The 18,048-nt window shown below is 34.2% G+C and overlaps 3 protein-coding genes across 8 annotated transcripts in view; 1 reads left to right on the forward strand and 2 right to left on the reverse strand.

Moving 5' to 3' along the window:
• Positions 1 to 3,841, reverse strand: part of pde1a (phosphodiesterase 1A, calmodulin-dependent) — a 99,649-nt gene extending 95,808 nt beyond the window's left edge. Inside the window, exon 1 of the mRNA XM_059033638.1 lies at positions 3,826 to 3,841. The gene's annotated coding sequence lies outside the window, so the exon portion shown is untranslated. The remainder of the gene's footprint in view (positions 1 to 3,825) is intronic.
• On the reverse strand, positions 727 to 4,812 carry LOC131739469 (dual specificity protein phosphatase 19-like). Its single transcript, XM_059033639.1, has 4 exons — positions 4,442 to 4,812; positions 3,826 to 3,872; positions 3,539 to 3,691; positions 727 to 2,541 (listed from the first exon to the last, which is right to left on the reverse strand). The coding sequence occupies exons 1-4, from the start codon at positions 4,662 to 4,664 to the stop codon at positions 2,323 to 2,325; spliced, it is 642 nt and encodes a 213-aa protein (XP_058889622.1). The 5' UTR covers positions 4,665 to 4,812; the 3' UTR covers positions 727 to 2,322.
• Positions 4,813 to 5,400: 588 nt separating this feature from the next.
• LOC131739470 (nck-associated protein 1) overlaps positions 5,401 to 18,048 on the forward strand; it is a 52,743-nt gene continuing 40,095 nt past the window's right edge. For 2 of the 6 annotated variants that reach the window (XM_059033641.1, XM_059033643.1), the window contains exons 1-3: positions 5,401 to 5,757; positions 13,161 to 13,178; positions 14,913 to 15,023. In XM_059033641.1, the coding sequence (XP_058889624.1) occupies positions 5,650 to 5,757; positions 13,161 to 13,178; positions 14,913 to 15,023 (237 nt within the window). In that variant the 5' untranslated portion in view covers positions 5,401 to 5,649. The remainder of the gene's footprint in view (positions 5,758 to 13,160; positions 13,179 to 14,912; positions 15,024 to 18,048) is intronic. The other 4 variants (XM_059033640.1, XM_059033642.1, XM_059033644.1 and 1 more) reach the window with 2 other exon arrangements.

Below are 18,048 nucleotides of genomic sequence, written 5' to 3' on the forward strand. Positions count from 1 at the left end.
TCTGATTATTTCATTTTGGCCCGTTCTGACCCATGTCTGTTTTTTAGGGAATACAAAAAAACAAAACAAACAAAAAAAAATACAATATCAAAAATACATAGCTGAAAGGACTGTTTTAAAATAAGTAGGCTTCCATTTAGATGTACTGTATTGGCTTTGTTGGTACAGTAGTATATTTTCAACAGAAGTATTTTAATTCAGAATGATATGATTCTGAAAATATCACTTGCCAAAACTAGAGACGACACGTTAACTGCAATACAGTACATACTTTTAAATCCGGTACGTATTGTAGCAGTATGTAAAATGTTCCATTAATGAAGTAACAGCAATATGAAATCTAAACGTTACCCATGTACAGAACTGCGTAAAATGTAAAAGGCAAAGCAATTTAGCAAAACAAAAAGATTTAAAAAATAATAATAGTAAAAAAAAAAAAAAAAATCAACAACAGTTTTCAGAATTAAAACAGTATCCAGTTAGTATACAAAATTGCAAATGAAAATGCGCAAAAGCAACTAAAGATCACAGATAAAAAAAAAAATACATCAAAGAATCTAAAACGGTTTTAATGATTAACTGTTACATTACAGTAGCTTGTCTCATTTGCTTTGTTTTGGCTGCATTTTCGTCAGGTGAAACTGGAGGAAGCATTGTGTGACTGCACAATATAAGACAGACTGATTTGGCATTAGAGAGATTTTTTTTAATTTTTTAAAAAAAAAATTTAAAATGTGGGCTTTGACGGATATTCAGATAAATTGTAACATTGAAGAGATGGGCTTTGTATCAGAAAACTGGTGACGGAGTCAGAAATCACGTGTGACGGCTAAGTGCATTCATTTGTTACATATATATATATATATATATATATATATATAATGGGGATTGATTTTATTCTTAATACAAGGGCGGTAAAACGCGACTGACGTGTATCTGGGTAACGGATAACCGAGTACTGACTGTATACAATATATTTCAATATTTACAAAACAGAAGCAGAAATCTTTAGAAGGATTAAAATGCCATTTATACCAGTACTTAAGATGTTTGGTTCTAGGTTATCAGTTAATTAAAAACTGGAGTAAAGTGCTTTAATAATATCTTCCATTTTGTGGTAATATTTAATTGCGGTAATGTATATTACAACAAAAGCAATTTCACATTTTCTGCACACAGCTGCGTGTTTATGAGAATATGCAGCACTGCACCAGTACTAGCTGGGAAACTTCAAATATTCCTGATCTGCACCTTATGAGACACTTTTCTTTTAAGACTTAAACAAAAACAAAAAAAATTAAATACATATTTGTCTGGTTTCACAGACCCCAATACCTAACGTTACGTAAGATAGTCTGAGATTAGGGCAAATCAGAGCCTGCACTTTACTTTAGGGACTTGAATGCTATTCAAAATGTAAGCTTGCATGATTAATGTACCACTTATAAAGAAAAAGCAAAGGCTTATCCTGTCCTTGTTTTCTTTTTGCTCATCTTGTCCTTGTCAACACCAATGCTACTAGCTTTAAGCTAGAATCACAAGTATTGTTGAGTAATTGTATTACTGAAGTAAGAATATGCTTACATTCTTCTATTTTGAGAAAAGTGCAAAGACAAAGGGACATTTTCAGAAAGGAATAAAAAAATGATATTATACTTGCAAAAAACTACTTAGTAGACAAAGGCCAGCCAATTATTGTTATTAGTAGTTTCTTACTAGTTGTATATTTTTTAAAGTGTTTTATTCCTGTCCATGCCATTGCACTTGCTTGAAAATTGGGCCATGGGAGTTTTAAGCAAAGAGAATCACAAATAATACCATGATCAGGTAAGTATAATCCATACCAAGACAACGGATCTACAGAAATGTGTACAGGTGAGCATTATACACTCAATATAAAATGTTCCAGTAACTATGCCTCGTCACTGAAATCAAGTATTTTAAATAGCTTGACATAATACAGAACAGCGGTAATCAAAAAGCATGCACTGTAGTAGACTGGTGAGTGAAATATATAAATTGGAAAACCACTTTATAAAATAGAAAGGTTACATTTTCTGTATACCTTCTCTGATTGTTCATTAGCTTTTCGAGACAAACTGTATTGTGAGGTTAAACGGTATGTCTAGTAATTTAATAAACGCTACACTTGAGATAATTATATTAATATAATTCTAGATCACAGATTAAAATATAACTGCTGGAAAAATAAAAAGCACCATCAGCAGAGGCAGCCTAAATGAATACTTATAAATAAAGATTTATGTTGTAAACTGTGTTGTATGTATTATACCATGTAACCCTGAGTCCTTGTACACTATTTCAGGGATCTACATTTCCATTGAACTGACTTCCATCGCATGGTTTGTATTTCCTTAACTGCTCCATAAAGCCTGGATTTGGACAAATAGCAGGTCTGGCATTCTTCACTAATGAAAAAGCATCATCAAAATGCAGGTATTCAGTGGACATCAGGTATCCGATGACTATTGAGGCAGAGCGGGATACTCCAGCATTGCAATGAACAAGCACAACTCCATTCTGGAAAATTAAAACACAGGGGATAATAATTGGATATTCCAAATTGGGAGAAAAAAATGATAAAAAAAACAATTGGCAACTACTAAAATTTTTTTAAAAAGTATTAAAAAGTAACATCTTTCTTGTAAACACTGCAGAGTGTTCTGTAACACTTCAGATTGTTAGAGCACAGTGCAGCTTTATGAATAAATGCATTACTTAGCACTGCTGTACTTATCTTTCACTGCTGTACTTGTCTTTCTTTTATCATATCCACAATCTAGTCAACTACCAGATAATTTTATCTGAAACAATAGTTAATTGTGGCGACAGAGTAAAGTATTTAAGAAAAAAACATGTTATCTAATTGCTTTGACAAGATAAGTATGAATAATTTTGATGCATAGACGATACAGAGAATCAGGTTTGGTGTGGATTCTGCTGCATCAAGTAAACTGATCTGTCAAAGTCAATCATAAAATCTACATAAAACATCTCTCCTTGTTGAAACATTTGTCAACTGAAACAAAATTATCAAATAAAAGACCCACTCCAATGTTAAACATATAGGCTACAGCAATTCCTTTTCTGCTGAATGGTATCTGCAGTTTAGAATGATTTTGATGTTCATTCATTTTTTTAAATCTCTGGTATATGGCATTTACTTTTTACTACTAATAATTTGACAACAACTAGTTCTGTGTTGTCCTAAAGGTATATATTATCATTTCTGACCTCGAAGACAGTGTATTCGTCCATATACGTAACTTCAAAAACACACAATCAAAAATAGTAAAACTTAAACAACAAAGGGAAATAGACAAACATTTGGCTAGATTTACATTTTGGCTAGTTTTTGAAGCTATGATGAACACACCATCTAGAGATCAAAGATGTTTAGTTTATAAGTCAACACAGATCAGCAAAATAAAAGCCGGGCAGAATAACTTGGTGACTGATTTGTACTAAATGGCCTGTCAATGACACACATATTCCAAATTCCTAGTACAGCATTTACCTGTGCCTTGGCTTTCTCTATAAACCTGAAGCAGTCTAGAAAAAATGATGTTATATCAGTGTCCGGAAGATCCAATATAGAAATCGCTTTATAAACAAACTGCTCTGGAAATGTGTTTTCAACTCCAAATGCAACATTTAGTACATGTGAAACCTAAAACAAAACAAAAAAGTAACACAATTCAACTTCTTGTAAAAAATATCACACTTGTGAAACCAGCTATTATTTAAAGATTTACTATAAGCAGTTGGCAGTGCTAACATTATATATTCTATGTACATTTTTACCTTAAATTTTTTCAAAGTCTCAAAATCCTGAGCAACGTCTTGTGAGGCTAGAAGAGAAAGGGTATATTAATTAATTAATTTGTGTGCATCTTTCATATTTCTAACAATAATGAAGAATTCAATCAAATACATCACGTATATGTAACTGCATTTGAATTACCAATAATAATATAAAAACAATTTGGTATTACACAGAATTCTGTAGGACTTAATACACTTGTCATATCTGAGATTAAATGCTTGTCAGGCAAACTATGCTCACTTTACATATTTTGCGTTTTAAAATGTGTCAATATTGGTTTAACACTGAGTGTTACTGTAATACAGGGAAGGAAATAAGTCTCCCATTGCATAGCAGTTTCACCCATTCCAGGTTTTAAAATGAGCCTGATTAGCTCCAGTGTATAGGTAGCAATAAACTCCTAGTAAAACCAGGAATGGATCAAACTGCTATGCAATGGAAGACTTATTTCCATCCCTGCTGTAATACAGCTGTAATACAAGACAATAATTACTGTACATTGTGTATTCATTTTCGATGAAGAATGGCGTAATAATAAATATGACAGATTTCTAAAGCTTAAACCAAGGCTGAACAATTACACTTTTATCTCACCAATTAGTAGCCAGGGCTTTATAACTCCAATTTGCAGGTCCAAGCTGAGATCCTGGACATATCCACAAGCTCCCTCGGGCTGCGCTGCTTCTTCCACAGCCTGGACTTTGGAATCTTTCCACGTTTCTATAATTCTCTTTCCAGTTAAAGTGGTTACCCTGGTGCATTGCTTCCTCAGAGCGTTCTTTGAAAAAGACTGTATTTCCTGTGCAAGTGAATGCATCACATACAGTAACAATTGCAAGGTAACAACAACAACAACAAAAATGTTTACAAAAATCCCAAAAGCTCCAAACAGGTGCTCTTCTCTGACCACACTTAAATGTATACTTGACGTCCACTGTATTGTAGCGCTAGTATCTGAAGCAGCACTGACAACAAAAAACAAAAGTTTAACCCTTCGTGTTTAACCCTTCGAATAAGTTCGGTTCAGAACAGCACCACCTAGTTGCTGGGAGGCCAGTTTTTGTTCTTTAAATTAATGTTCCTGAATGATTGTGTCCAGAACTGTACATGTGAAACGTCATTTAACATTGCCACGTGACAATAATAATAATAAGACGAAGAAGAACATATATATATATATATATATATATATATATATATATATATATATATATATATATATATACTTACATGTGAAATTAGCAAAATCCTCAAAATGAGATTAAATTAAATGGCTTCTATAGCGTCGGCACTGTTTTGTTTCTCTGTGTATGAACTCATGCTGACGCTTGCCATGTGTGTGTGTGCAGAACACCAGAACAGAAGCAAACGAACCACACATATTTAATCAGCATGCTTGTTGTATGGGGTCATACACTGGTGATACTTTCAAGGTGAATTAGGATTTGTTTTATGCCAGTTGCATTCAATTGTGTATTAAAATAATAAACAAAGAGGATGCAATTGAAACCTGTACCAAACCCTTAACAATTCTGCATTATACAGACAGAATAGCCCCAGCGCACAGCAATGTCACGTGATGTGCGTCGGTGTTGCAGGAAACGGCCTCGTTTTGAGTCAGGGCAACACCTAGGGAAAACAGGGAGACGCTGGAAGGAGAGTAAGGGGGTTTGACAGGCTGTTTACCCATAATATGGGAAGATTTAAACACTAAATCGCGACAGTTAATATAAATTCGTAATTTATACACTACAGAAAAAACATTTAAAGGGTCGTTTTTTGTAAAACACTAAGCAGGCACGATGTCGCGGGGAGTGCTGCAGCCTAGCCAGCAAAAGCTGGCGGAGAAACTGACCATCCTGAACGACAGGGGCATCGGCATGCTCACCCGCATCTACAACATCAAAAAGGTGAGGTGGAGGGGAAACGAACACACTTCCCCTCAGTGAAATAATGATTTCGGGAATATTAATTAGCGTTTTGTTTAAGACGATTGGGAGCCATAGCATGAAACATGACTGTGCAGAGACTGGATTTAGGAATGGGATGTGGACGGGAAGAAATGCAGCCAAGGCCCTGAAAATAGTATTTTTGATAACATACAGGCAGCCTGTGAAAAACAGATACAAATGTTTACAATTCATTTTTATATTGTATTTTATGTGTGTGTGTGTGTATATATATATATATATATATATATATATATATATATATATATATATACGTGTGTGTGTATGTATATGTATATATGTTCTTAAACGTATCTTTGGGTAGCCTACAATCGGATCTACTTGTTAGTGCATTCTTCTGCGCATTTATGTAGTAAAGCCTTATATTTAGGATAACAACCACCATACTGTACCAGAGAGTGATCAGTGCATGGTGCACTCCGATGGTAGTTAAAGTACATCTTTATTTTAGAAAGATGTTGACGTTTGCTGTGATTACAGTCTTAATTTGTATTGCATTTTTTGTCTTCGATTATCAAAACTACCTATACATTACACTTTTTTATTAGTCTTTTTACAATAATTTTATGTATTTATGGACCAGTAATTTACTGCTGTTGAAGAATGTTATCACTACATAACAGTAACTGATAGTTTGTGGACGATACTGTCATCGTTAGAAATTAACATGCCACCCAGCATACTAAATCACCGAAAGTTAGGATTTCAGAGCCTTCCAGAGTTTTTCAGACTGCCCTTACTGTACTTTGTCAGCTGTATATATAATTAGACAATTGAAATTCATCAATATTAAACCATATTAAGTTGTAAGTTGTAATTAGTATTTTGGGCAGGATGTTTGGTACATACTGTATGTAAGCCATTTAACTGACACGGGTGCAAACACGGGAATTCAAGCAGTAACAATTTTTAATGCAGATAAGGATATCTTGTGCTTTTGTGCTTTTCTGCTTCAGCTGTGGTTATTTAGACTAAAACTTTGCCTGAGTCAAACTACTATGCAATTGAGTGAAAAGTAAGTTGCAAAATGTAGCTATGCTTTGCTTTGGGGGGTGGGTGGGCTGAAGAGAATACAGCATAAGAGAATTATATTGATATGGTGTTTTTGTAGGTTTTATTTTATTTTAGTATAATGTATTTGTTACATTCTACTAAAATAAGATATATATATATATTTGCAATAACATATATTTTCAGGCATTACTTTGGGTGTGATGGAGATCATAACCTGGGTCTGTATTGCTCAGCTGTGATACTGGTGATCACCAGTCAGTGTTTGTGAAACATTTTCAGTGGTAGGTTCACAATACAGACTGATTTTGAAGTTGGGTACAGTAAGTGATGGTTACATTTTAATAAGGTGTCAGATAGGGGTGGGTTATTTAGACAGTAATTTTATGTAGGCCTATCATACATCACAATACAGTGGCTTTTTGGGCTTAAACAAAGGAGTCAGCAGATGGATACGTATTTTCCCATAGAATTGTTACTTATTTCTTAAAATAAAAAAAAAGAATTTATAAAAGTTTTTTTTTTTTAAATGTACACAAAAAGTTTAAAAGATTTTAAACATTTGTGTTAAATGTTTCTTTCAAGGAAATTATAGTTTTCCAAAAGGGGTAATAACCTAGGATTTTAAAAACAAATGTTCTTACCTATGAGCATAATAACTTAATTTTCCGTACATTCGGCCTGGAGATTTGATTTAGGCCCTACATTTTGAATTGGGGGAAATCCCGTTTCTCATGCCACAACACCATAGATTCACTGTGTAGCATAGGTAAGTCCTATGTACAGCAAAGGGAGTTCAGGGAGTGAGTTGAGTACTGTATACAGTGTGGATGCTGGTTAAGTGAACTTCACAATGCAGTCAAAGTGAAAATAAAGTCTGGGAAATTACTGTAAGCATCCACAGCAAAATAAGTTACTTGTAAGAAAGTTGTTATACGAATGAGAGGTGTTTTTAAAGCCTTAGTTAATTTACCCTTGAAGATGGCTGACTTAAACATTGCTAAAAGGGCCTTTCGCTTTGGATTTAATGTTAGTGTCCAGGAGTAATTTGGTGCTGCCCTTCCTGTTTTCTTTTTCCTCATGTGATTAGTACTTGTGACTAATTTGGTCTGTGAGGACTTAAGCCTGTGACTGACATGGGTTTGAAAACGAAAGAGTATTAGGTAGTGTTTCCGCTAGGAAAAACTGCTCGTCACCGTCAACTAGCTTTTGAAACCGTCTCTTGATGGGTATTTACAAGTTAATGGAAACGCTGATTGAGTCGTAGAACCACTGTGCCACCCTTATTTACAGTACAGTAGCTTATCGCTTAATCATTACATTGCCCAGGTGGGTTAAAGATCTGGATGACATTGGTCAATTGGTTTTGCTATAAGACCTGGGGGATTATCTGTTTTAGCAGGTTTGTCTAACTTTGATCCTTGCTGCCCATTTATATACCCAGTGAACAGCTGTGAATTTGGGAAAACCCACAGATGCCACACTGCCTATATGTATTCACACCTCCAGCAGAAATTTTAGTAGTCTAATTTGCATATTATTATTATTATTATTATTATTATTATTATTATTATTATTATTATTATTCTTTATTACTGTAAACCATACTGTATTTAAATATAGATCTTGTATTGTAACTGTGTACTGCCCTGTAACACCTGTAAGGGGCCTTGCATAAAGGCGTCTGTCAAATAAAAAAATAATAATAACATAACTGCCCAAAAATGTGTTATTACAAAGTACAATATACAGCTTCCCTGAACTACAGTCAAGGGTGTTGGCCACATGTAACCTGCTGCTACAAGCAGTGGAGTGGCAAGGCAAGGCTTCAAGGAGGGAGGAAGCTTGTGTGCCTGCACCTGAAACTAAATATATTGGTAAGCCAACAAGCTGTGTATTACTGTATAAAGCAGGACAGGAAGGTAAAATTATGTCATCAAATTGTATTTTAACAACATGATTGTGGAACATTGCCGCTTTAAAATATAAATTGCATTAACAAATGCCTAGTGGCTGAATGAGTACCCACATGGAAAATAGGACCAACAATAATACATTTTGACTAACGAACAAAGTAATTTTTAGAGCATTAAAATACCAATGATACATTTTTTTTTTTTTTTTTAATTTAAGCAGTCTCATTTATAAAAACGCAATATTTCTGACATGATGCTGTTCTTGCAGGCCTTAATGAAAGATTTCACTCTAAAAATCTCTAAACATTGTTATTCTGGCAAAGAACCACCTCTGGAAACGTTTGCATGACTACAAAGCAGACTTTAAAGGCATGTATTGTATACTGTAGCTTTACTGTATATTTTCAACTATGTTTTGATTTTTTTAGCAATTAATAATCGTCTTTTGAACACACTGCTTTAAGAACTTTGTATAACATTTTGTTGCTTAAAATTACATGTTTTTACTATTCTAATTTTCCCCTAATCTGTATCCATAAGCTCATCTGTTCAGCAAATAGCCACCAGGAAGACTGTGTTAGATTCCGCTCCAGTTAGCCACAGTATGGATTTAAAATTCTAATTCTATATTGTTAACAATCACTGACTGTGCTGTTAGGAGTTTCAACATGTCATTAAAACAACAAAGCCTCATGAAGAAGCTGGCTACAGTATTAATATAGTTATTTGAACCTGAAAACTGTGTTAGCCATTCATGCAAATGTTGTGGTATAAAAAGAAACTATCGGTGGTTTGATGACAGTCATTCAGGGACCACAGATGCAATTGTGAGTTGTGACTATTACTTGTGGAATGATTTGACTGTTTTAAACTGCAATGTCCAATAATCAATATAATCAGTACAACATTAAATTATACAAACTTGTCCAATAGTTTAGATATCTTTTAATATATAACATTCAGTGCTGTACTGTGTATACTGGACATAAAGGTACAACATAACAGGTTACCAGAGGACTGTCCAGATAATAGGGGTTAGACCTAAAATAATAAAAACAGTTCTCAAATCCTTTTGCTAGTCTATACTAAAAAAAATCTTGTGTTTAGTGGATTTTTAAATCAATTCTAAAAAAAAATCTTTTTAGTCTTTTTTTTTTCAATGTCTATTATTTTTATTTTTTTTAATTTTTTTTACACATTCTATTTAGTGTCCTTGATTATTTTTTTGATAGCAAAGGATTGCTCAGTGAAAATAATCTACATAAAATTCATCCAAGTACCCGGTGTGCAGACCAAAGGCTAATATAATTGGTGTTTATTAAAATCAGTTGTAAAAATATGGAATTTTGCATCCTGCAGTTTGGAAACCGCAGAGGTCTGTGTATTTAAATGTAGGCCTAATTTATTTCCTGGGTTGTGGTGAAATTTGTCTTCCCATAGTTTAGAAGTCGGGTCTCATGCGTGGGCTAACGCACATCAAATAGCGAATCATGCGCCCAGCCAATCAAAGCACAGTGGGGGAGTAAGGTTACAACTAATAAGGATTCAACATTCTCTTTAAAAGGACCTGTGCGTCTGCGATTGCGAACGGAGGGTATTTTGAAACCAAAAAATAAAGAAGGAAGAAGACAGATGCGCCTCAAGCAAGGCTACATTTATTAGGAGTCTGGGGAGGACTAGTGAATACTTCCACAATTAAAAAAGTAATCTATAAGCAAAATTAAGTTACATAAATATTTCTTTTTCTGTTTCAATTGCTGAGCGAGCGAGCGAAAAATTTAGAATCAGGAGTTATACGTAAGTTAGGCACGTATAGCTCACCTTTGAACCGTGAGGACCGTCACTGCCTTTATTATAAATGCTTTCCTGTTAAAAAAAATATATACTCATGGTACGCATTTGCGTCTTATACAACAATAACAAAGTCTGCATTTTTTTATTGGTCCGCATGCGTACCTATGAACCCCTGTCTAAAAGGCTTTGTCTGACCTGCCTGGCACTTGCAGCATCTGCAACCTCCAACACTGTTTCAAGTTCAGCGTCTGCTTCCTTCAAACCCTGTAATCGTTCCTTTGTAAGTTCAACGTCCGTTACGGAGAACTATGTTGTGTAAAACACAAGAAGCCAGGAAGATATTGCTTAACCTTCTGTTGTGTTCCGCCACAGACATTCAAACATCGGAATCACATTTTGAGGATTCCAAATGTTCGCTCAGCTACAGTACAAGCACATTTAGAGGTACGATTATACCTCTGGCAGGGGTCGTGGGGTTGAGTAGTGCCACCGCTTCAGTGGATAGCCGTTGTCCCCTATCAGCCAGCCTCTCAGACTGTCATACTGCTGAAACGCAGCTGCCACCTGCGAATTACGTTGATAAACAAGTCATGGGCTGAGTAACCACAGTTTGCATACACATTTGTGATGTAGTTGTTTGCATCACAGATCACACACTACTTGCACGTTGACAGAATAGGCCCCCTTACGATTTATATAGACGTGCCTATTCTGTGTTGGTACGTGTACTTTAGCACTACAAGCAAACAATGTGCTCTCCCCACGTGTCCTTCCAGGTCAACCTGAAGCAGTTGGCAGATGTCGGTGATTGTTTGTCTGTAGAGGCGAAATTGCTGCATACATTTTGTGTCAGACAGGCTCAGAAAAGACAGATAACTTTTAAATATTTGGGAACGTCTCCTCCTCCACTCTTTGTCTGGCCATGTAGAAATAATAATAATAATAATAATAATAATAATAATAATAATAATAATAATAATAATTGTATTTATTTCTTAGCGACTTACAATTGTTACAATTATTGTCACTCTCTCTCTTCTTTGCCTGCTTCCCAGGTAGTTTCACCAGTATTTATAGTCGACCATGTAATTTGCGCACAGCTTAGACCTGGTTTTCACATACTGAAATGCAAACACTAATGCTGTTGATGGTTTGCTAAATCGCTACATTTGTATTTAAATGAGGACACTCCCCAAGTTCAGCCCATGTCAAGCGCTGACGCTAACTTGCCGTGTGGGTACAAAAACATGTGTTGCTAAATCACATAGGTGGGCAAAGTCTGTTTAACCACATATGCACCTGATTCTGGTGCGCAAACTGTCCCCAAAAGTTTTTTGCGATTGCCTTAGGGGTTTGCGAATGTTGCTAAGTAGGGCCCTAGATGTTTCAGTTTTTAGAATTATGTAAGTGTGAGACACAAGTAGGTGATAGTAGGTACAGTACAATACTCGTATTATAGCTTCTAATAGGGTATTCTTTTGTTATATCTGACAGCTTCCTTACAATTGAAATCACATCAGTATTGCCTATAGTTCCATAGTTGTATGTAAAAGATTTGGGTAGTTAACTTTTATTACTGGTACTGTAGCCTACTACAGTATTTGTGTTATTTAGAGTAAGTAGTGGGGTTCCGAAAAATAACGTACTTGTAATGTGTCTTTTCACTGTTAACATCCTGAAAACTTTTTACACTTATAACTTTAAACTGATGGCTGCTCTAGTGCACTGATAGTGTAAGGATTATTGCCCACATTGTCAAACAGGTAACACAGCAATAATGATCCATGATGCGGTGCGGAACAGAAAAGCCAGAGCACTTAAGTTTTTTTTTGTTTTATAATCGTGCTTCCTGCAGTGATTTAGAGGACAGATCTCAAACCCCAGTGCACTAGTGACCATTTTGAGAAAAGCTTTGAAAGTTATAAGTGTGAAAAGTTGTCAGGATGTTACCAATGAAAAGAAAAATTGCAGGTACGTTATTTAAATAGTAGCAACACGTGGGAACGTATAACGTCATGTATTTTCAGAACCCCGCTACTTACTCTTTAACTGACAGAGTAACTGCTATATTAGATATAATTTATGTTAACTTATGCATTGACATAGTAAACTGCATAACATTAGAAACAATAATTCAACTTTACTGACAGACATTTGGCCAAACTATTGATATACCAATTGGAGGCATGACATTGTTTATGGTGAACTTCACTTCTATATGAAAATAAATTTGTTTTTTTTATGCTTTGAACATTCTTTATTTTTTCTTTAGGTATGCAAAATATTCATTGGCCTTGACTGAAACTACCGTATTGATCTCCTTTTGTTTTACTTGCACGTGTTGATCCTTTTACTAATAAACATGCTACCTGAACCTCTGAAACGTGAATTGAATTCATAAAAACACAACTGCCACAATAATCAATATAGCATGGTGTGTATGTTAGCTGTGGGAACAAAATAATATGCAAATGTGTGCTTTGTAAATGACCTTGTTTAGTAAATTGAAAAATATAATTTTTGTTCCCAAAGCTAAATGTTTGAAATTAGAAATGCATGTTAGATATTGGCAACCTGTGTTTATGTGTAATTTTCTCTCTTTTTGTTACAATGCTTCCCCAGCAAGGACAAGTTTGGAAGGTTTGCAAAGCTTTTCACCTCCCACCCCCAATCCCCAACCCTCCCCCTCTCCTCTCCCACTTTCTGACCAGTATCACATTCCATGAACTCTCTCTTTTGTAATTCACAATTTTAGAAGTAGAATTCAAGGCTATTGGCAGATCAAATCAACTGTACCCTGTGAAATGCAGTGCCTGCTATTCAGTAAGAGGAAATGTGATTCTTATCTAAATAACACATTGTAAATAGAGCTGAGACAGTCCTATCTTTTGCCTGACAGATGAGCAGTCCCAGGTAAACCCCATGGTAAGCTTGTTATATTGTTAAGTCTTATCAGGGATATACAAGGTACAAAGAAATTACTGAGCAATAATATTACCTTATATATTATTATATATATATATATATATATATATAATATATAAAATAAATGTATGGCTTAATTCATGCATGAGATTGCTCATAATCAGGCTTTAGTAGCTGAGTGTCATACAGTATTCCTGTAAGAGGAACTAGGAATTTGGTAATCTCTATGGGCACCTAAAAATATAAATGCAGTGATAAACTGTATAAAAGACAAAAACTACAGTATTAATACACGGTCTTTAGAGACCACTGTGACTTGCTTAATAATGGTAATTTAGTACTGAAACTTAAATTTGCCTTTATAGAATTTAACTTTTCCTAAACCTTTCATTGAATTGCTTTTATTTTAGTTGCTGATAAAGAAATGATGTATTGTAGTCTGTTAATGTTTAAGCCGGATAATTACTGTGGATGGAAGCGCCACATGACATCAGTTCTAATAAATTCAGTTATGTAATTTAGACATTAAGTCTGACTGCATTAATATACTACAGGACCTGAGGGTTTTTATTTTATTTTTTTTTTCTCCCTCTTCTTCTCTTTCTTCCTTCTGTGGTTTTGCTAAGATAAATCTGGCAATTTTGAAAAATATTTTCAGTAAGGTAGCAGTTTTAGACAAAGTGAAGGTGAGGTTATAAATAAAATCCATCTATCTTAAAATTTGTATTTTAAATTAGGTAACAGCCAAACTTTACTAACAAACAATGAGTAAACATGAACTGCACTGTGATGTGATGTGTGACCTGGTCTTATATTATCCCCCTTCCCTTACCTGTGTTTTTGCAGCAGGTTTAGACATTGAGAATACTGTGTTTCTTCCCGCTTTAGTGTTGCATGATTGATAGAGTTTTCTGTAAACTATTACAGTGAGTAATCCTGACTTTTTTTTTAATCCTTCATTTGGATGCCAGGTATATAAGCGGACTAGAGGGAAAAAGAAAGGAATGTAGTTAGAGAAACACATTTATTTCACAAGACAGCACAACATGCATGCATCCCATGAACCAAGCACAGTCCTACCTCAATTGCACCTTTGTCCAATTTTTTACAGAATTAAGTTTCAGATAATCACAGCCTTGTGTTGGCACTTTTAAAGTAAACTAAAAACTCGCCTTTTCTTCCTATAGGACTGAGTCTTTTCACCCTCCGCTGTGTTGCACTAACTGCTTTGAAACTTCCCATACAGCATCTTTCCGTAGCAGAGCATATTTCTATTCTTTCTCCCATTGCATATCCAGCTGTGACAAACCCCTGCACCTTGCCTTCTCATCTTGTCACCTGTCCACTGAAAACCAATCCGTGTTTTACTCTACAATAGTAGCTTTGCTTACAAAGGCATTCCTACTGTAGCATTTGTATCTGTTTTTATTATTTCTACTCTTATTTTAGGCATGTGGAGACCCCAAAGCAAAGCCGTCATACCTTATAGACAAAAACCTTGAGTCTGCTGTCAAGTTCATTGTCAGAAAATTCCCGGCTGTGGAAACACGCAACAACAATGTAAGTGGTGAAATAAGCATACTTTTCTATTGGTACTAGAGTGCTCTACTATGAGGAATACGTGTGGTACTGCTCTCTCTTCTATGCACTACTACAAAAGACTATATTTGTTTTGTTTGGTTTTTTGTAAAAAAAAAAAAAGGAAATTGTAATATTTCTTGTTCATTAATGTGTATAGTGGGCTATGAGGAACACTGCCATGTACATTAGGGAACACTACTGTAATTTCTGTGACAGCTGAACAGTTGCTCTAGAGTTAGCACAAAACAATATTTTAAGTGCAGAAGCAGTATAAAATATGTATTTTGTTCTGGCCAATTTATTTTACAGTGTACATTGTAGGGTGCAGTGAAATGGTACTGATGCTAATTAGGAGGAGAGGCATAGATTTTAATGCTACAAGAGCTACACCATAAAATTGTAACCAGGTTAATGTGTACTATACAAATTTCATTTCAGCTTAAGTACATTACAATGTGTATAGTCTCTTGAGTTTCTTGTGAATATAATGAATTAGCATATAAATGAGCTTGGCAGTATTATTTCTGTAAGCAATTATTCAAAGTTTAATAAATATGTACAACTTTTACTATTTTCTTACTGTTGACATACATTTGTTTGTGGTAGTACAAATATACAATATTACAGTGGAGTAAACTTTAATTACCGGATGGCTTGATTGAGCACTGTGCCATAGCAGTAAGTACCTTGCTGTGAAAATATTTCTATTTTTTTTACTTGTAAGCAGGTAAGTTTCTTCAACATATAAAATTAAATCACTGCTAATTGTATACTGTAAGTTTTCCTGTAATGTGTTTGCCCCAACCTTGTATCATTTATGATATTTCCAATAGATCTGGCATACCAGTGCCTTTCTAAAAGGCATAAATCAAATAGTTTTATAGTTTAACATTAGTTAAATGTGAAGTCAGTATTTGTTAGAAATTACACACAACTGAGTTTTTATGTACTGACTACTGTATTTACAGTACATACCTCTAGCCTCATCAGTTTTATTGTGTTACATTTCTGTTATTATTCTTTATGTATTTATTTAATGTTTTTCTACTTTTCATTAAGAATGTGGACCCACTGGGCACTATTGATTCCAACCATATTATTAGTATTAGTTATTCTTAATAATTACTACTTTGAGTCTTAACAACATTGTCAGTTACTGTACAGTGTGTGACAAAAAATAAACAAATACCCACATTTAGTAATGAAATTGAAAACGCACAGATTATGACTATGATCCTCCATAGCTAAACAAACTCTGCTGTGTTATGTTGAGGTTTTGAACAGCACTGTGACTTGGCCTGGAATGTGGGTGTAGTCTTTTTACACACCCACTCTGAATTACCTCATTCCTGACCTCGGCAGCTGATTTCGTTTTTAGAACACAATTCAGACAGATAACGAGGAAATAAAAATGAATCTATTTCTTTCTCTATCAAAATAGATGTATCCCCCCAAAACAAGTGTTTTTTGTTTTCAATTCATTAAAAAAGTCCCTAATGTAACCCCAGTTTTAAAGGAACATCTTTCAAAAAATCATTTGATGCATTTCTGTTGGTGTAAACTGTATTGTCTGCTATTTTCAATAAGTCAGTTTGGCTTGCTTGTATGTGAAATGTTTTGTTTAAAGGTGTTTTAATGACTTAACCGCTTATTTGGAATGCATTACTGCTGCATCATTTTTAACTTGGTCTAAGTTTCTCTTACTGTGTTGTTTTATGTTTTTGGTTCTACATTTTATTTTGCATGCGTAACTTGGCTTTTTCTGGATATTCTTTTGGTAAGTTTGAACTTTTGGATATTTTTTTTTTGTTTTTTTGTTTAAGCTAATTTGTTACTTATATTGCATATTTCCAATACTTGATCATTGGAGATCCAAGAACAATATATACATTTTCTTTCTTTGCAAAGGTAACAACCTGTAATTTGAAATTAATTTCTTCATTATGAAAAGAATATACTTACTATACACTAATTTGAGGTAAAAACTGTTTCTGAAACAAAATGTAATATTTAAATTTATCAAACTTGTTCTTGGATTCCTAGATTTAAAAGCATAGCCTAACATCTCAGATCACCAATTCATTCAGCTGATCATCCTTCCTTCTATTCCAGTAATTAACCACTGACTAATAGTGAAACTCTGAAAAATGTCACATGAAAGCTATATTATATAATACAATATCTAATAATTGTTATGCTCTGAGATTGACTTTGAAAAATAAGAACTAAAAAAAAAACTAAATCCCTGAATTGCATAACCTAAAATTCTTAGATTCTAGACTAAAGAAATCTATTTAATTGAATACCTTCTGGTGGTGGTAGGTATTATGGTGTATTTACAGTCTTTTAGTCGGTTGCATCATTCTGTCTTCAGCAGCTATTTTTTTTAGAAAATAATTATTTTGCTAATCTTGCCTAATTACTACTGTTGGTTCCATAAGAATATATAAACCCTTAATGTTAAATAGGTTATGTTATGTCAGCACTGTTTTTTTCTGCTTCTGAAAGTTCAATTGATCATTGGTAAATCTAACATTTACACTTTTCCCAAACATGTGTGGTTTAACTGTTCATTTGATCTTTCAAGGCCAGTTCACTAAATCAATAATTTAACCTGACAAGCATTTTTACCAAACTCCTTTTTAACTATTTACACATCACATGTAAAAGTAGAATGAAAACAGCCAACCTTTAAAAAAATAAAGTGGTCTGACTTTTCTGAAAAAAGGTGGTTTTCTGTTTCAATTGCACAGTTTACCAGTCTTTTTTGCATAAGTGCAAATTTTGCCGCTCGTTTTTCACAGTTGCATGCGGAAGCTAACACATTTAAGATTTGCTTTATAGTTTTAAAACATTCAAAAAGGCAGTGCACTTTACCCTACATTTCATCCAGCTAAATATATGTATATCAAGCTATATAAAAATGGTGAATTATAAATAAATTCTAATCATTAACTGCCTTAAATGTACCATGCATACAAAATTGTGTGTGTGTGTGTATGTA

Source organism: Acipenser ruthenus, chromosome 11 (genome assembly GCF_902713425.1).
Source record: "Acipenser ruthenus chromosome 11, fAciRut3.2 maternal haplotype, whole genome shotgun sequence".
Lineage (NCBI taxonomy): Eukaryota > Metazoa > Chordata > Actinopteri > Acipenseriformes > Acipenseridae > Acipenser > Acipenser ruthenus.